General features: G+C 41.3%; 1 protein-coding gene across 5 annotated transcripts in view; it reads left to right on the top strand.

Annotated features, from left to right (window-relative positions):
• zfpm2a (zinc finger protein, FOG family member 2a) overlaps positions 1-18213 on the top strand; it is a 105154-nt gene extending 86941 nt beyond the window's left edge. For all 5 annotated transcript variants that reach the window (XM_065957792.1, XM_020633925.2, XM_065957791.1 and 2 more), the window contains 3 exons: positions 13845-14051; positions 14664-14891; positions 15298-18213. In XM_065957792.1, the coding sequence (XP_065813864.1) occupies positions 13845-14051; positions 14664-14891; positions 15298-17825 (2963 nt within the window). In that variant the 3' untranslated portion in view covers positions 17826-18213. The remainder of the gene's footprint in view (positions 1-13844; positions 14052-14663; positions 14892-15297) is intronic.
• Positions 18214-18447: the final 234 nt, after the last annotated feature.

The raw sequence follows: 18447 nt of genomic DNA, 5'->3' as shown, positions 1-18447 counted from the left end.
GCGCAGGCAGGACTGGCATGGCCTCAACGTGCCTGCCAGGTTTGTTCTCTGTCTTCTTCCCTTTCCAACTTATTCCCTTATGCCCGCTTCATGGATTCAGTTCTGCAAATTACAAGAGCTCCCCTACCCCCAGCGACAGCCCGAATTCAAGAGACCTTCAATCTACCAGTTTGTCGTCTTCAGAAAGACGTGATGCTACCTCGGCCTGGGATGTGTCATTCGCTTGTTTTTACATGTTAATTGTCGTCTTCACTGAATTAGGTTATTGTACTCTTTTCCCTTTTTCAATTTTAGCTTTAAGATCCTCCTTTAAAATCAGTTTTAAATAAATGATTCCACTAAAAATTAGAAGTAGTGAGCCATAAGGATAAGTCAAAACAAAAGATACAGAACACGCTTCACCTGAGAACAAAAGACATTCCTTAGCCAACAGTAGCTGCAGACTTGAACAAACACTGTATTCTCATATCAAGACCCCATCCGCTCACATTTCCTATTTATTCAGAACTGTCATTTCGTCCGTAATGTCCTGAGTCTCAATAGAGAAATAGTTTTAAGTGTCACAATCAAATATATGAATTAAAAGCAAATACATCTTAGAGGTAAGGACAGCATCGGTCCTAATAATCTCAAGTATTTGTTTAAAGAATAATGTCTCTTAGCTGAACACAATCGTGTCTTTTTCTTTGCCTCTCTGGGCTGGAATCAGGATGGGCGGGAAAAGCAAAAGCTCATTTGGTAATAACATTGTCTCAAGATGTCAGCTCCCAATTTGCACACTTGATCTGCCATTTCGCAACAATCTGCCTTCCATTTTATAAATCAGATCTCAGTCTTATCTCCCCCCTTTTTTCCCGTTAACCACTTCATTTGTGACTAATGGCACACACGGGATCGTTATCGTTCTAATTTATTCCAAGTTTAAGATGAAGGGCTGGATTAGGTGCAAGAGACAATAAGTTAAAAAAGCCTGTGTGATGCCTCAGTTAATGAGGCAAATTGTCTTTTTATGTGCCGCTGGGGTCAAAAGCAGAACGCATGCTGATTGAGAGTAAAGGAAGAAAAAACTGAGACAGCAGTTTATAAAGAGAGGGCAGAGAGGGAGGATGAATCTGATTTGGAAGTAAATATAAGATCACCCAGAAGCTCAGTTAGCACCTAAAGAGGTTAGGTAATCCCTTCCTAGGCAAACCTAACTCTACATAAAGTTTGCTTCTGTCTGGGCTAATAGCTATATCTTTTAAAGGACTGCCATGATGCAGGTCTAGACTGCTGTTCTTGCATAGCTATTCAACTCAAAGTTCTCCAAGCATCTAAAATGTACTTTTTTATTTTTATAGGGTATTTTTAAAGGTAATTTTTGTCATACAAATGAATTAAAACAATTGTTGTGGGACAAATGCTCAATTTGCACTGGATGGTAAATGCATAGACATTTAGTAGATCATACATTTTTGGGGATTTATGAAAAATTGGGAAAATTGGGACTTTTTAAGCTAACAAAGTTAAAACTACTGATATCTTTAAATGGAAGTCCTAATAATCACTTCTTTAGGAAAAGGACTTTTAAAGAAAAAGGTTGCCAAAAGACACATAACTAATGATGAACACTGTTCATTGTTTTTGTTGGTTTTCCCTCTCCACCTAAAAAAGGAAAGAAAGAAAGTCTGCTCTTAATGTTACATAGTGTTTCCTTATGTGAACCACACAGGATCCATTTGTGTCTCTGCCTCCTGGGCAACATATGGAGCCCTCCAAGTAATTTTTCAACTTCCCAACGGCTGTTGTGAAAACTGCTGCACTAGCTGTGGCCCTCAGAGAGCTAATTAGAAACCCTTGTGCATAAACCTTGCTTGGAAGTTGCTGTGGGCTGCTCCAGCCCAACTAAGGCAGGATCTGTGCTGCCTGCAAGATAATAAACAAAATTTGCATATAATGTCAACGTTTGGCATCCCTTTAGTGACTGCCAAGATGCTCTCAAAGCACTTGTAAAACACATCGATCAAAAAAGTTTGAGCAAAATGTCTGTAAAAAGTACAATGATTATAGTGGGGAGCTTTTGGGAACCATATAGGTTGAGGTGACAGCTAGTAAGAGATAGGCAGCTTGTGTTAAGAGGAAAGGATAAAAGGCTATGACATTATGTCTGCAGGGTTAAAGTGTCAGAATCAAAGCATGAACCACTATTACTGGATCAATACTTCTCAGTGTTGCACTTATCTCTGGCCCGATTGGTTAGCAGCAACTTGTCTGGATATAGCTACACAGGGACCAATTGTCCCTACTGATGGGGGGGAGCACTGTATGCCACTTGCTACAACTAGAGAGGATACTTGTAACAGCAAATATTAAATATGTGACCTCTCTTCCAGGAAAGTCAAACTACCCACTGGCTTGGCCCCACTGAGTAATGGCTGAATAGAGAACACATTATAGCTATAAATGAAGAGTGATTTTAAAACAAAGTTTTTGTACTGCTAGTGAACAGAGGTTTTGACAAGAACTGCTTGAGAAACAAATGTGAAGTCCATTCTTTATGCTTTAGGTATAAAATCAAAAGTTGTGCTCATGTCCACACTCTAATGAAAAAAGAAAAACTGTCACAGCCAGAAACCAGAAAGACTGTATATACTTTCAAGTCTTTCAATAAACTTCTGAAGCTCCGGAGTTAATCCTCTCTGTACATAGAACAAAAACTCGGCATTCAACAATTCAAAAAAGCTGGTAGAGAGAGAAGACAGACAGAGGAAGAGAGAGAGAGCAAGATGGGGGGAGGCTGGCCTGATCGCTACATATTCATATTTCTATGCAGGCGTTATCACTTAAAAGGCTTTCTAATTACAACAACAAGACAAAAACTCCTTGGATTCCTTCCAGACCCGCTAAATGATAAAATAAGCTTGCACTCTCTCTCCTTCTTAATCTCTGCAAAGCACCTTGGAGCCTCATCTCCCAAATACAGGCGAATGAATGTGAAATTGCCATTTAGAGATGCAGGTGTGACATTTGATAAGAAACTTCTGGATTAAATATGTTCTGCTAATGAGGAACCCAGCTACCCCATCAGGGCAAACTATTGGTGGGATTGTGTGCATGCTGATAACATTCCACACACAAACATCCAAATTCATTATTAATAAACAGCCTCAGCCTCTCTATCATACAGAAAGTGTGGGTCCTTCAGTAGAGACAGAGATGTTGCGTCTTATTAGAAGGATTCCTAAAGGAAAAGGGGAGAGGTACGGTCAGGGTAGTGGTGTTGGGATATCAACTGTTTCATATTTAGCTACTAAGGGCTCTTTTTGTGGACGTGGATGGACAATTCCATGGGGTATGTTAATGATGTTTCAGAGAATATTATTGTCAGGCTAAAGATAATACTGAAAAGAGGGTATAGACGGCTAAGTGATTAGTGCAATGGACTGGGTATATCCCTGGCCCCAACTTGACATTTTTAATGATTTGGAGAAGATTAAAGCCATATTATTGCCGTAGTCAATAATGTGGCTGTGTAATAAGGTGTGGTTGTATTATTACCCTGTGGAAGTTAGCAGCTGTTCAGCGTCTAAAATGAATGACAAAAAGTGGGCTGTAACTTGACTGTACTGTGGCCATCTCTTGTGAAAGATTTTGAGCCTGGGAGACAGAGCGAGAAAGGACTCCAGAGACCTGCCAGTTGAAGCTGAGGCTGCCACCATTGAAGACTTTTCAGTCTAAACCAGCTTAGCTCAGCCAGCCAGCAAAGTCTTTCAGACTGACAGGCAGCACTTTGTTATTTGGACCAGTAACTGGTGGTCTACTGCCTGGAAACATTTCATAATTAAACAGAAATAAGAAATGTAATGCATTTTTTCAGGGTCAAAGCACATAACAGTGCACTTTTTTAAGCTGCAAACAAACTCATATATAAAAATCACTTATTTTGGCTATGTAGGTTTTTTACAGTACATAGTGAAAAAGAAAGTGATCCTAATTGTAAATCCAGCCACAGAAAAATGAATATTCTAAATTAAGTCAAACATTGTATGTGTTATCTGCAAAAGTAAAAACAGGTAATTTTGTGTTAGCAAGTGCAAATGAAGGTTGCCGCTGTCGTCCATATATTTAAACACTCTTTATTATGTTAATTAGTTGTTAGCGTAATTTTCCAGCCTCCACTATCAAGCGTGGGAAGTTCAGAGACCTGCTGTTAACTGAGAGTCAATGTCATGGCAGCATTTCAAGAGCTCCCAAACAGGAAGACCAGTGATAACGAACAGGTGATGGGGCATGATGCCTATGGCAGGAGGGTACTGTAGAGACAATTGAATTTGTAGGAAGAAATGAATCTTCTAGACAGCAAATCAAATGTTCAAAACAGCACACATTGCATGCAATTTGCGTATGCAGGAGGAAGATAAAGTGTTCTTATTTAAAAGATAAACAAAGGTGGGATCTAGTGCAATAAATTGTCCATGTATGTTTCTTCCCTAGGAGCAATGCCAGAGGTTTACAGTCTCAGACACAGGCAGCTGTACTTTATGGCTCTTTTCTTTTTGTGATAGCAGTATTTATGATATTGGAATTTATGTTGCACTTAATGCACACTGTGTGGGTGTAAGTGTTTGTCTGTATTTTATGTATTAAGTGGATTTGGTGTACTTGAGTAAAATCGTATGAACATTTTAATTTTAGCATGTGGTCAGAGTAATTTTACTCTCCCTGCCTCTCTCAGGAATTTGGCAACAAAGATCAGCATCCCATGTTTTTTTAAAAATTAAAATCTTTCAAATTCAGAGGAATTTCATCTAAATAGCTACTGCTTCAGCTACTATGTCCTTGCAGTTACATTCCCACTCCTCTGACCCAACGTATTTGCTCTCTCTTCTACTTGTGTCCTGTTAAGATTTAAACAGCAAACATGAAATGTGTACGATAACCTGGAAAATAGCTCGGAGAGACTTAACTCCTGACATTATTTTAAAGACCAGATCTGAGAGCCCCAGTGCAGTAGTCTGGAGTGATTATCTGCTGTGATCCCTCTCCGATGCACCAAAGTCATTCATCTGCCGATCCCCCATCCCCTGCACACAAATGCAGCCTTATGCAAAGGCAGACCCTTAATCATGTCGACACCTTGTGTCAGTGCCATGGATGAGCAAGGCAAGAGATGAGAACAGCTCTGTAAACACGAGCAGGCAGCAGGGAGCTCCCCACCACCCACCCAGCCCAGAATAAGCAAACTAGAAGATTTAGGGATTTTGCCAGAGCCAAACTTTGTAGTATGGGCTCACAGTATTTTCTGACATGTTTAGAGGTGCTGCATATGGGGCATTGTTTTTAGCTTCTAAAGTCCCCCAACCCCATCCCACCCATTTTGAGCTGGGTTTTTTCTCTGTAGTTTAACCATTTTCTAGCTGAATCCTTTATCTTTTTTTTTTTTTTTTTTTACTATTTTACTCCCTTCATGTTTTTCTGTTGCCTGCATATTGTCTACATATTCTCTCATTGACCCTTGCTGTTGACCTCTAACATTCAGTTACCAGTATGATCTTTATGGGGAACTCTCATTACCCTGCAGCAGCTATTTTTCATTTGACCTCCATATTCATTGAACTTTTTTTTCCAGCACTGTCGTTTATGAAGTATCCTGACAGACTAGTAAATCTAGTGCACTCACAGTGTGCATTCCATAAACAGGGTAATACAATGGGCTGTATCAAATGGGGTATATATATTAACAACAGTCAACTGCACTCTCTCAGCTGTCAGGATTCTATTATGGGGCATACTCCCGCCCCTTGTTTTTACACAGCAGTAATTTAAAGACCGATCTTAATTGACTTATTTTTTCCGCATGTCTGTTGGAGCTTGTGCATGCACTGCAATAAGAGTCTTGTTTCTTTATTGGGCCACACACAATGTACCAAGTTCAATTTTACCATTCATAATGAATGCAGCCTCGCCATTCAAATGCAGCCATAAGCACACAGCCGATAAGAATTTAATTAAATGTAGATTAAAACCAAACAGGAAAACACACTGGGTGATAATTTTTATCACGTCCTCTGGTCATATTTTTTCCCTCATACTTTCGACTTGTTCTTCCTTGGGCTACATCTTTTCAGCTTGCCAAAAGTGACAAAACACCTCACACATCTCACCGTGGTGCCATGAGATTGTGTAAAATGCAAAACGAGGGTCGGTCACACGATTAATAAAAATCCTCATGTCTGGGGAGGATGAAGGCTGGCGGAGGACTGGGGATGGGGGGGTACAGGGGTTGTATGGCAGAAATTAGTTGGTTCATCCCAAATTTGCATCATTTTCCAAGGGACAATCCAAGCACTGTAGGCAAGGGGAAACATATCTTGCTCTCTGCAGGATCAATTAAATATTTTCTACAATGCTGAATAAATGTCACCTTCAGTATCAAATTGTCCATACTTGCTAAACATGGTTTACAGTGAGTGCCTCCAAAGCATGCCTAAGCAGAGAGAAGCCACTCGGACCACTTCTTTAGTTTACATACTTATACATTTGTTTGGCAGCTGTTAACCTATAGGGATACTATCCAATGGGGATACTAGGACACTAGTAAGCAACATACAACATGTAGTGTACCTTTAACATTTCAACTCAACAACTCACAACTCAAAACACAAATTCTAATTCTGCCCCTCAAAATTCCGGTTTTGAAACATAAGCATAGGTCTCATCTCCTGCGTAGACTCTCAATGCTGAAGATATATTTAGAATAGGGGGCAACTTATTTGCATGATTGTAAAATATAATTTGGAAAGTTTTCATGTGTATAAGTAACTGTCATATTTCAAGGGCTGATCATGTTGCATAATTCCAAAGATTAGAAACAGGATCTTGGTAACATGGCAGTGGATTTACGCACTCATGCTATCTCTGCCATCTTCACAGTGGTTGACACGACCATGCTGCTGCCTGCCTGGCTGTGCCTGTACCCGCCTGCCCACGGTGCAATTGCTGCATCTCAGTTCCACTCTATTACCCTCATGCAGGCGATTGGCCTTTTCTGTGGGGAAAAGAGCAATTTCCTGTCGCAGTCTGTTTGATCAAGTGCTAAACCCTTGTGATCAATAGAGAGACAGATGTCGGCTCCAGATGGCCGCGTGGTGATACCTGGGGCAGCACGGGGGCTTGCCAGGATGACAGAATGGCAATGAGGAAGGGCAGCGGCTGTGCTCCCACTGTCCCAGCCACTGAGACACATTGTGACAAACTAAATTAGGCCTTTTAGCTGCAGATTATTTATTTATCTTGAAAACCAACTGAAAATTAAATGAGCTCATACATTAAAGGCATTAAAATAACAGGAGTTCAGCAACAGAGGGCATGCCTGGATGTGGAACCAGTTAATGGTTTGTTTATGTGCATGTCAGTGTGTGTAATCTTTATGTATTATGGATACCAAATACTATGCCCATGAGGTAAATAAAAAAATAGAAAATAAGAAACTTGTATGTTTTTAGGCACAAGTCGGTAAATATTTGACTATATAACCACGACTTAACAAATTTAATTCCCTCTGACCAGATCAATCATGTTGAATTTTAAAATGGATGACAGGTGCATCTTCCTGGCTCTCTTTGCTTCTGGGGTGGAAAAGAAAACTGCCAGCACCAGAAGGCCAAATAGACCTTTCCAAAGAGGAGAGACAGAGAAGGAAAGAGGGTGCCATTTTTTAAACAGCAAGCATTTGCATTAGGGCTGGCATCCACCATACAGCCACCCACACAAATACACATACAAATCCACCCACACACTTAAAAACACACAGACACACGGACTGGCCTGCCAGCCCATGTGGCGTAGGGCCGGAGCCATGTTGGAGGAACCACTGAGGCGCATGGCGCATTGCTCTCCCAGGAAAACTGAGCACACCGGTGTTGGCCCTCTGCCGTTCACCTGCTCCCGCTGAGGCATGATGGCTAGGGGGACAAGGGACATTGGGCTGCAGCTGGAGGAGAGGGAAGGGAAGGGTCTGAGGCAGTCTTCGACACATTGGCGCCCTGTTACAAGGGGTCTTCTGGTTCCATTAACAGGGCCTGGTCAGGACGGCCCCCAACCAGCCTGCTGCCGCAGCAGGGGCCACAGTAAACACATGTCGACTGACCACAACCAGGACACATGCAGCACTACCCGCAGAGAAGGATAGCTAATAGAGTGCTCAAAGAGACAAACCTGTCCAAATAAAGAATAAAGACACCAGTGAGAGCTTTCCTTAAAATAGTCCACTCCACTTGACTGTGGAAAGGGAGGAGCTGACTGTTATTGTGAAAGCTTATGAAATAGAACAGCTTTGAACTGAAGGTATTTGTGACAATTTTGTCAAACTGACAGCGTAGATTTGTATTTCTTACCTGTAAGTTGAAAACTATATGCACTATATGCACTATATGAGCCATTATGTGTTTACAGGAAAAAAAACATGTTTATTTGTAAAATACATTTTAAAAAGGTGAAACAGTATATATTATCTATATGAAACTGTTGGGTTTCTTAACAGTTTCACAAATGATTTGAAAGGGTTATGTTTTCTACCATTTAATTATCTTATAAAAAACTAAATATTCAACCCATTTTGCACTTTCATTGTAATTAAATTTCTTTTTTTTTGGTCCCTCAAAATTATTAAAGCACCAAAAAATATATTATTAAGCACCATTAGCAGGCAGACATCTCACTGTATTGAGAAGACAACATAGAGCTCCAGAATCAAGCCAAATAAAACTCTTACATTTTCATTTTACTCAACTTGCAGTCCCACATATTTGCTAGATTTTTCCATTTGTTTTATGTATACTGTGCCACTTTAATTTGTGGTTCCTGTAAATGTATGCTATTGAGAGAGCGTAATGTATGAGGCTTCTCTGGGAGGGCTTTTTCATTTTGTAGATTCTGACCGGCATGCATTTCGCTCAAGGCCATTCATGAGCTCTTGTTTCTGGCTAATGGTTACAAATTTGTCAGGAATCTGTACAGCAAAAGGAGAGAAGGGGGGGGGGGGGGGGGGGGAATTGAGGTGTCAAGCAGGACATGGCAAGTAGGGCTATTGAAACATATTTACGGGTCAGAATTTATTTCCCTTGAAAATAGAGAGTTCTGCTACAATTCTGAATTTTTCAAAAGTGACGTAAATATTTATATGTTTAAAAGTGACAAAAGCATTGTAGCATGCTTTTTTTGCTGTCATAACAGAAATGTGTGTTCACCCCATATTTAAACTTGCACTGTCATTTTCTAACAAAGATAAAGTAAAAATAAGGTCAGAATAGTTCCTTTTATCCAAATAGCTCTCATGATAGTAAGATCTTTACAAAGATGTATAAGCACAGTGTGCTGCTCTGCATCATCCCAGCAAATCATACTCGAACTGCCACTTGAACATGAGAAGAGTGCCTCCTAGTGGTCAAGTCAAAGCAGAAGAAGGGAGAGGTGGAGGAAAGTGGAAGAGATGGAGTGGAAGAAAGCCAATCACTGTCTGAGCCTTATTGAAATATTAGTAAAGTCAGCTAATTCTAGTTTCGTGTAGCAGCAATGATAGTAAGCATGAAAGGATGTACCCGCTAGGGTCTAACTCAGCATTACCTTTCTTCTACTTACATGCCATGGCCAAGGATTGTGATGACAGGGTTGACAGCAATGAGTCATCACTAATGTTTTCAACTCTGATGCTCCAGAAGCAGTCCAAATATTTAGCAGTATTCATGAGGATGATTTGGGTTGTTGTTTAGTGTCACAACAACTCTGCTGTCAGGTGCAGATAAAGATATCATTCATCTGGAATTTGCTATAAGTATTTTTACAGGACCCAAGGAGGTTGATTTGGAAGTTGTTTTGTGTTTGGAACTGTGATTTACCCTTCTCTAACAACACTTTGTAAAAAATATAGTGCAACATGGTACGACTTAATATTAGTAGCTGCAGGAACCTTGTACTCATTTGACCAGGAGGAGTTCAACTTGATTTGAAGACCAGAAAAAAGGTCTTTAATTACAACCTTTCAGTGGCTTCCTGCCCAACAATGAAGGCCAGCAGTTGGAGCAGTGTCAATAGACAGGATTGAACATTTTAAGAGGCAAAATAATTAAAATAAAAAAGGCCAAATAAACAACTGGCTTGACAAAGTATTATCCTTTCTAAACAACATGTTTTTTGTTTTTACTTTAAATTTAAAATGTATATTATTTAAGTTCTACCCTAAGATTACAGATTAGATCTTGTCCTCTCCTATTTTTTTAAGTTTGTCATGTTGCTTTGTAATACCTGACACCACTATGTATTCCAGTAATACCAATGGACCACTGGTAGTTTTCCCAGAGCCCTCCTTTCAACCCCTAATAATATGTGGCTGTGGTGCAGTACATGTAAGTCTGTTCTCCATAACTGTAATAGCCTCTGCAACAGTAATGTGTTTGGACAGATGGGAGAGGCAAATGCTGATGTGCTTAACCACGCATTTTACAGCTAAACTATTAAAGAGTTGTGCTGTTTACACACCAACATTTGAATACCTGTCTTCAGGCCAGTTTAATTATCCAGGCCCTTCTGTTATTCCTGCTGCTTTGTTGTCTCTCTGCTTTTGCACGAGGCATGAGAGATTTGTTTGCAACTTCATTAAGATATGGTGGTGGTAGTAGTTTGAATAAAAAATATTTCTGCTTAAGTATCTCATACTCCTCTCTCCCTGCCTCCCCCATACATATAAAGATACTGTACACATTTATTTTTCTTATAAAGTCATTCAAGGAAAGAAAATTAAAAAATGTCCTGTGATGCCTGCACTTTGAAATCTCTCAGGGCTTTAGGCAAAGGGGAGGGGACACATGCCCTGAATCCCTGTGATTCATCCTGAGAAATTTGATTAGTTTTTAAGTACTTATAGGAGGCAGAGGGTTTGTATTATAATTTTAGTTCATGAATTCCTTCATATGTTCATCTTCAACTTCACGTTCAAATAAAGCATTAATCAAAGGGAATAGAGGAAAGAGGGCATTTAGCCAGTAGAGCCATAGACTGGGGGGCCTCAGTGAGCTGGTGGATATGGTATTGAGAGACTGTAGGAAGCAGTGGTTTTTAATTATCTGGACTACGTACAGGATGCCGTTTTTGATTGTTTTAATGAGGCAGCTGGCCTATTGTCTCCCCTTAATTCCTTCATTGTTTTTAGAATATGTCATAGTTCTTTATTCTTTTATCAGGTGCTCTGCAGGAGGATTTAGACAATAGCCTTCATTCCAACTGCATTGGCCACTGCACAAAGGCAGCTCACTGCAGACAGTTAGCAGGCAAACAAGTGCAAATCACAAGCTGCACTTTTCCCAGCCTTTTCCCCAGTTTCATGACTTACGCTTTTGGTATTTTGCTCTTATTCTTGACAACCCCTGCTTACTCTCTTGGTCATACAGATTTGGTCGTAGGTGGCTACCTGTTTTGCTGTGATTTTAATCATGTCATGAAAACAGCCATGACACATTTTTCAGAGTTCCTTCATGGCATATTGTTTTTTCGTCTGCCCACCTGACGCCTCGATGCTGTATGATATACATGCCTTGCATCTCCATGTTTGCATGTAAATGACTTTCAGCACAGTATATAGCATGCATTGGTAAGTAGGCCTACATAAATGCATTGTTGTTATTTTGTATTTAGGTTCTTTTGCAGACATTTGTTATGACTGGAGAGCTAATCACATGATTATGAATTCTAAAGCTTTTCTGAACTATTCATAAGCCATTTTGGTTTGAAAATGTACAGACCACAATCATCTTGACTTTTAGAAAGCAGCCCAACATTGATAAATAATACATATGACTACATAAAAAAATCTCAGAAGAGATTGATAGAGCTATTATTCAACTGATAAAAGTAGAGTTTAAATTATTATTTTGCTGCCGGAATATGTATGTTTTAATATATTTTGCTGCTTATAAAACCGGGACATGCAGTCCAGAAATGTAGTTTACACATTCTCACACATAGCAGATGGATTTGTAGTATTCCTGGTGTATACTTTTCTGTTAGAAATCACTAGTTAATTTTCATCAAACTCATTGAATTCTTTTTTCTGAAGAGAGCATTCAATTTCTTTAATTTGGACTCACCCCCCACACAGACACAAAAAGGGGAGGGGGAGGTGGCCACAAATTCAGGGCGGAGTTAAACATTCTTACTGTAAGCTGAACATCTATAAACTAGATCCATTGAGTGGCTATGACTGTGGCAGTTTGTATCTACCTTGATGGTAACTTGGGCAGACAGTGGAGGGGAGTTTTGTTATTTTAATTAGGAGATAAAAATTCAAAGGGCCTCTCCAGGCAGTGTGTGGTATGACAGAATCATAACGATGAAGTGGAGCGGCCTGAAGTGTGTCTCATCACAGCAGATTGGAGGACAGATAGGCACTGCTCTTTAAGGTGGCACTGACATTCACAATTCACTTACCCACACAAACTCAAGTAGAAACGCATGCTCACACACACACACTCCCTTGCCTTGACATAAATGGGACTTTAAACGACAGCATGTTATTAAACTATTCCACTCCTGACACATTTTTGCTGCTCAGATTTTTAGTGCTTCACCAGCAGAAAGGTTTATACAGACAGAGATTTGACGTCTGAGGAATTCATTTTTTAATTAAAGTAATGGGCTGGTTCATTCTAGAAACTACATTTTATTTTACACATAACACATTATATAGTAGGGTAAAGAAATGGAAAGTTTGTTTCCATCCATTGTTTTTCCATTTCTAATAAATCCACAAAAAAAGTAAAAAAAAAAAAAATGTCTACAGGGCCTTACTATTGCACCTTAACTGTGACTCCTGGGTGCTAAACCTTTTGATTTATAGGTTTTGTGTAAACACAAGTAATCAGTGGTTCACACATGTATGGGTTTTGTAGTCCCCTGCCATCACACCTCTCCTCAGGACTCTCTTTATTCCGCATCAGCTAGGGCTCAAAGCACATGTCCCCTCTCAGCCTGACACTCTGTCGGTATGTTTGCACATCTCTGAAAGCTAACAGCATGCTTTAATTAATTGTCCAGCTTTCCGTGGAAACAATGTCCTAATTCTGCCATTTAGCAGGAGCATATCATAGTTTGTTGTTATCTCCCTAGCCAGATTTCTGTAAATAGTCATATTAAAAACTTTAATCTCTTCAATGGAAAATGAAGTGCAGCTGAAAAGCCTGTCATGTGCTGAGATAAATATTATCTAAGCTAAAACCTTCACTCTCTCTCTCTCTGCCCCCACTTACTTATCCAACCCCTCCCCCTTTCTCTGACTTAATGAATATGTTCAAAAGATTTCAGAGGAATGCTTAATCCCAAAACACAACAATCTAATAATATTGAGGACCTGTCTCAGTGTTCTCGCTGACAACAGCACTGTAGGCTACAGTTTACCCCAGCTGAGGTTTGCCTTGCTTTTGGATATTGATGCCAGTCGACTTTAGAATTTAGGGGTTTGTGTGCTTACATATTTTTTGTTAGGTTTAGCCATTATTTAAGTCAACAAATTTAGTCATTTAGTCAACAAATAATTTTGTATCCTCATTTGATGCATCAGTGTGAGCAGCAAATCCTAAAACAGTAATAAAAAAAATTGAATTTTGTTAAACAGACCCATTTTTTTCTCTGGCCACTCAAGCTTTTCAATGGAAAACATTCCATTGACTAACTAGGTTGTATGCTATTCAAGAGGCCCAAGAGTACAATTAATTATTTTCCTTAATGTCCTCTGATAAGATATGAGAACATGTAGCAACACTTTTTGTACTCTCACAGCAAGTATTTAACCACTCCTATATCTCTGTTTTGTCTAGGTGGCCAACTGTGGTGCACAACCACAAAGAACATGATGGAGGGCGAGGAGCTGGTGGCATTTGCTGTGGACTTTGACTCACGTCTGCAAGCAGTGAACCACATGTCTCTTAGTGAGGGCATGTACCCAGCCAGGCTGCTGGACAGCATCCAGCTCCTGCCTCAGCAGGCCGCAATGGCTTCCATCCTGCCTACTGCCATCGTCAATAGTAAGTGTCCATGCATACTGACACAAATGCACATATACCGAGCTGGAAAGAGACTTGCACAATCACACGTACATTTTTATGTTTCTTTCTCTATTTCCGTCTCACACATGTACTGATTCAAAGCCTGCACTCAGTCACCTGCTTAACAAGGAGCGTTGTCTCCCCAGTCGTAGATTATCCCAGATGAGTCACCGCACTGAAGATAACAGCCATTGACCTTCAAGTTTTGGGTTCAAATAAACACACTCAAACTAATGTGTTGATTGCAAAAAAAGCACGTCCCATGCAAATAGTGTGTTTGTTTACTTAGCAAGGGCTATCTGGGTTCAGCTCAACAGGGAGGCTTCTGTAAGCAGATGGTCCAGTGTTCTTGTTTGCCCTTGAGAAAGGGCACCAACCCAGCAGCCGAAACAGCGGTTTATAGCAGCAGCAGAGGATTTGCTGAAAAAGCCTTATAACACAGGCATTGAGAGTCACTGTAAGAGTAAAGAATAGTGTGATGTATGTATGAAAGTGTGTACGCTATTTCTCTTGCTTTTTATGTATAAATGTGAAAGTATTGTATACATTGAGCTGATATCATGTCCCCTTGTACATCTCCTTGCCCCTCAGAGGACATCTTTCCTTGCAAGGCTTGTGGAATTTGGTTTCGGAGTGAGAGGAACTTGCAGGCCCATCTGATGTACTATTGCAGTGGGAGACAGAGGGAGCCAGACACAGCCATGGAGGAAAATGACACAGGTCCCCACCTTACTCCAAGTATCTGCCCCTTCCCACAGTGCAACAAGAGCTTTCCAGGAGCCAGGGCCCTGGAAATGCACTTGAACACCTCACACAGTGGTGAGTGCAACTAACATAGACATAGCAGGATGTACAGGGTTCAAAGTTATACTTTTTTTCACTTAACAAATCATATATTTCTATAAATACGGTTGTTAAAGGTGGCTACTATTAGTCAATGACTAAAAAAGGGGGGGGGCTTAAATGTTGTTTTTAAAAAAAATAATACACATAGATACAGCGTGCAAACATTGGGAAAATGACATATCTCTGTCATTCATTTTATTTTCCCTTTCTTTTTTAGAAATGCACCTTGCTGTCAGCTAGTATAGTGGAGAGCTTCTTTACAATATAAGTTAGTTGGGCTTGGCATTATGCATGAGGGTCTGATGGCTTGTACAGTCAAGTCGAAAGGAAAAGTGTGAGGCAAGATTCTGAGCATTTCTTTCATTTATCTCTTTCACAGGTGTCAAAATGGAAGAGAGCCTCCCTCCTGGCACCAGCTTGAAATGCACAATCTGTAACTACACAGCAGATTCTCTTATTACATTCCAACATCACATCATGTCTCACCTGTCACAGGCGGCCTTCAGATGCAATCACTGCCATATCAGCTTTCAGAGCCACAGGGAACTCTTACAGCATCAGGACTTACATGGGCATGGCAGCAAACTTCACAGGGAGGGAGACGGCACCGAGCATTCCCCAAGGGGGTCTGAGGAAAGCCTCCAGCAGCAGCAGGCCCGTGCTGAGCTGGCCAACAGGAAGGATGCTCTGCTGGGAAGTCCCAAAGGGGCCCTCAACAAGGAGGCCAGCACAGATACAGAGGCTGACAAGGCTGAGAAGAAGCCCATGCTGTCTGTTCAGAAGGGAGAGGCCCTTCAAGGCAACAAAGCCAGTTTTTCTTACACCAGGATCAAGTCTGAGCCCTCCAGTCCCAGGCTGGCCTCCTCCCCTGTGCAGCATAACATGCCTACATTTCCCATGGGCCCTTTTTTGTCACAGTTTGCTTTCTCCCAAGACATTTCAGTTGTCCCGCAAGCTTCTGAGATTCTGGCTAAAATGTCAGAGCTAGTTCACCGGAGGCTGCGCCATGGAGGAAACAGCTACCCCCCTGTCATCTACAGTCCTCTTATGCCCAAAGGGGCCACCTGTTTTGAATGCAATATCACCTTCAGCAACCTGGACAACTATTTGGTTCACAAAAAGCACTACTGTAACAGCCGCTGGCAACATATGGCGAAGTCCCCGGACTTCTCCGCCCTTTCAGATAAGGTCCCAGAGGCACTAAGCCCCAACAGTGGTCACAGTTCTGTAAGCATGTTGGCAGGCTGCCACCCAACAGAGGCTGATAATCACCTCATGCAGTCTGCCTGTCTGAACTCAAATGTGTTGGATATGATCAGTGCCGGAGCCAAAGGGGCTGATAAGGATCTTGCAGGTCAGGGGAAGAAGGTCTCTACTCCAACTGGGGCGGAGGAGCGGCTGAATGGCAAGCAAATGGAGGGCAAGAGCCCCAGTACAGGTTTGGTGGAGAGTGACAATGACCCAAACAAAACCACCTGTGAAGCCTGCAATATCACCTTCAGCCGTCATGAGACCTATATGGTCCACAAGCAGTACTACTGTGCCACCCGCCATGACCCACCTATGAAACGGTTGTCCACCAACAAGGTACCCTCCATGCAGAGAACCATGAGAACACGCAAGCGCAGAAAGATGTATGAGATGTGTCTCCCTGACCAAGACCACCAGAGGCCCCCTATGGTTCAGCCAGGTTTTCTTGGGGTTTCTCCTATAAACCCTTGTACATCCCATGAAGCTGTAGAGAGCCTAGCTGAGCGCTTCCAACCCCGGTGTGACATATTCCCAGGTATGGTACCAAAACATCTGGAGGCCTCTCTGACTGTCACTAAACCTATTCTGGCACCCAAATGTAATACAGTGGAGCAGCAAGAGCTGGATGCTCCCATTGATCTCAGCAAAAAGTGTTCGCCAGTCCCTGAAAAGTCATGTAGCTCCCCAAAAAGACTGTTGGACTATCACGAATGTGCAGTATGCAAAATAAGTTTTAACAAGGTAGAGAACTACCTGGCGCACAAACAGAACTTTTGCCCCGCAACAGCCGCCGCTACTGCTGCCGCCACTCAACAGCAACAACAGCAGCAACAACACAACGAAACTGGAAGCCTGGAACCAACTCTGTTCCAAGACGTGAAAAATGAAAGCAGTAACAACCCTGAAGATGTTTATGAAAAGAGTTCAGGCAAATGTGACAAGAATGGGAAGGTGATGGTGCAAAATGGGGGGATGTTCCCACCTCACCTGGGCCCTGTGCCAGGACCTAAGACTTTTGCTGAGCCCCAACTCATCCAATCAAAAGATGAGAAAAGTATGTTTCTGCCCCACTGTCTTTATCCTGGGGCAATAAAGAAGACGAAAGGTCATGAGCACATATCCCCGTATTTTGGGATAAAGTCAACTGATTATGTGACTGGGGTTGCTGTGATGCAGGGTGAGGTTGGAGAACAAGACCAGAACGTTAATGGGGGAGAGGGCTTAGGAGGAGCAGATACAGGAACAACCAGAGAGCAGGCCCAGCAGCCTGCAGCTAATGGCTGCCCCCACACTGGCAAGGAGCCCCTTCCACTACTGCCAAAAAACCGGGGTATGGTCATTGTCAATGGGCATAAGCCAGAGGAGCGTTCAGGTAGCACTCCAGCACAACAGGAGAACCAGCCTCAGCCAGAGATCCAACCTTCTAACGCCTCACCTACGTGGGCCACAGAGAACCAGGCCGACTCCAATGAGAACATGTCACCTTCTTCCAAGTCTCCAAATGATGACGCTGCACCCACAGCAAACAAAGGCATGAATGGATCTGGAAGTGGCAAGTACTGCCGCCTCTGTGATATCCAGTTCAACAATCTGTCAAACTTTATTACCCATAAGAAGTTTTACTGCTCATCACATGCTGCGGAGCATGTAAAATAAGTTAAGACAAATAAGACTTTATTTTCTTCCTCTTCCCTCACCCTTTCCGTCAATTTTTACCCAATTTTACTCATTTTTTTGGTACACTGTTGTATTTGGAAAAGTGCATCATGCAGTGACAAACGCTGCTTGTGGACAATCAAGAAAAGCTTCTTCTTCCATTGTTTTAAGACTTAAAAATACAAAATCATTGATTAAAAAAGAAAAGAAAATGAATTAAGAATAATATTGGTGCCACTTTCTCATTAATTTATTTTACAATCAGTATTAATAGGGGTAGTGATCTTAATTTAACTTCAAAATGAAATTTATATCAGAGTTGTTTGTAATGTTATTGTATAGTCATTCTTGTGTAGCACACATATTGTTTACACTGTATTGTAGGCTCAATAAAACAATAGACAATACAAAAATGAGATGCATTTTAGACACAAAAAAAGCTACTGAGGCACTGTATTCTTATTTGCTGTACCCGTTTCTGTATATGGCCAAAATGTAACATGCTGTTGCTAATATGACTTGGTTGCCTTTAAAAAATCATCCTTTGGGAGTGATAACCAGGCACAACCCTGCATCTCACATTTTGGCTTATACACATGGCTTTGCATACATACGTGACTGT

The sequence above is a fragment of the Labrus bergylta genome, chromosome 8 (assembly GCF_963930695.1).
Source record: "Labrus bergylta chromosome 8, fLabBer1.1, whole genome shotgun sequence".
NCBI classification, from domain to species: domain Eukaryota; kingdom Metazoa; phylum Chordata; class Actinopteri; order Labriformes; family Labridae; genus Labrus; species Labrus bergylta.
Note: the sequence above shows the minus strand (reverse complement) of the source record. Positions and strands in the feature narration are given on the sequence as shown.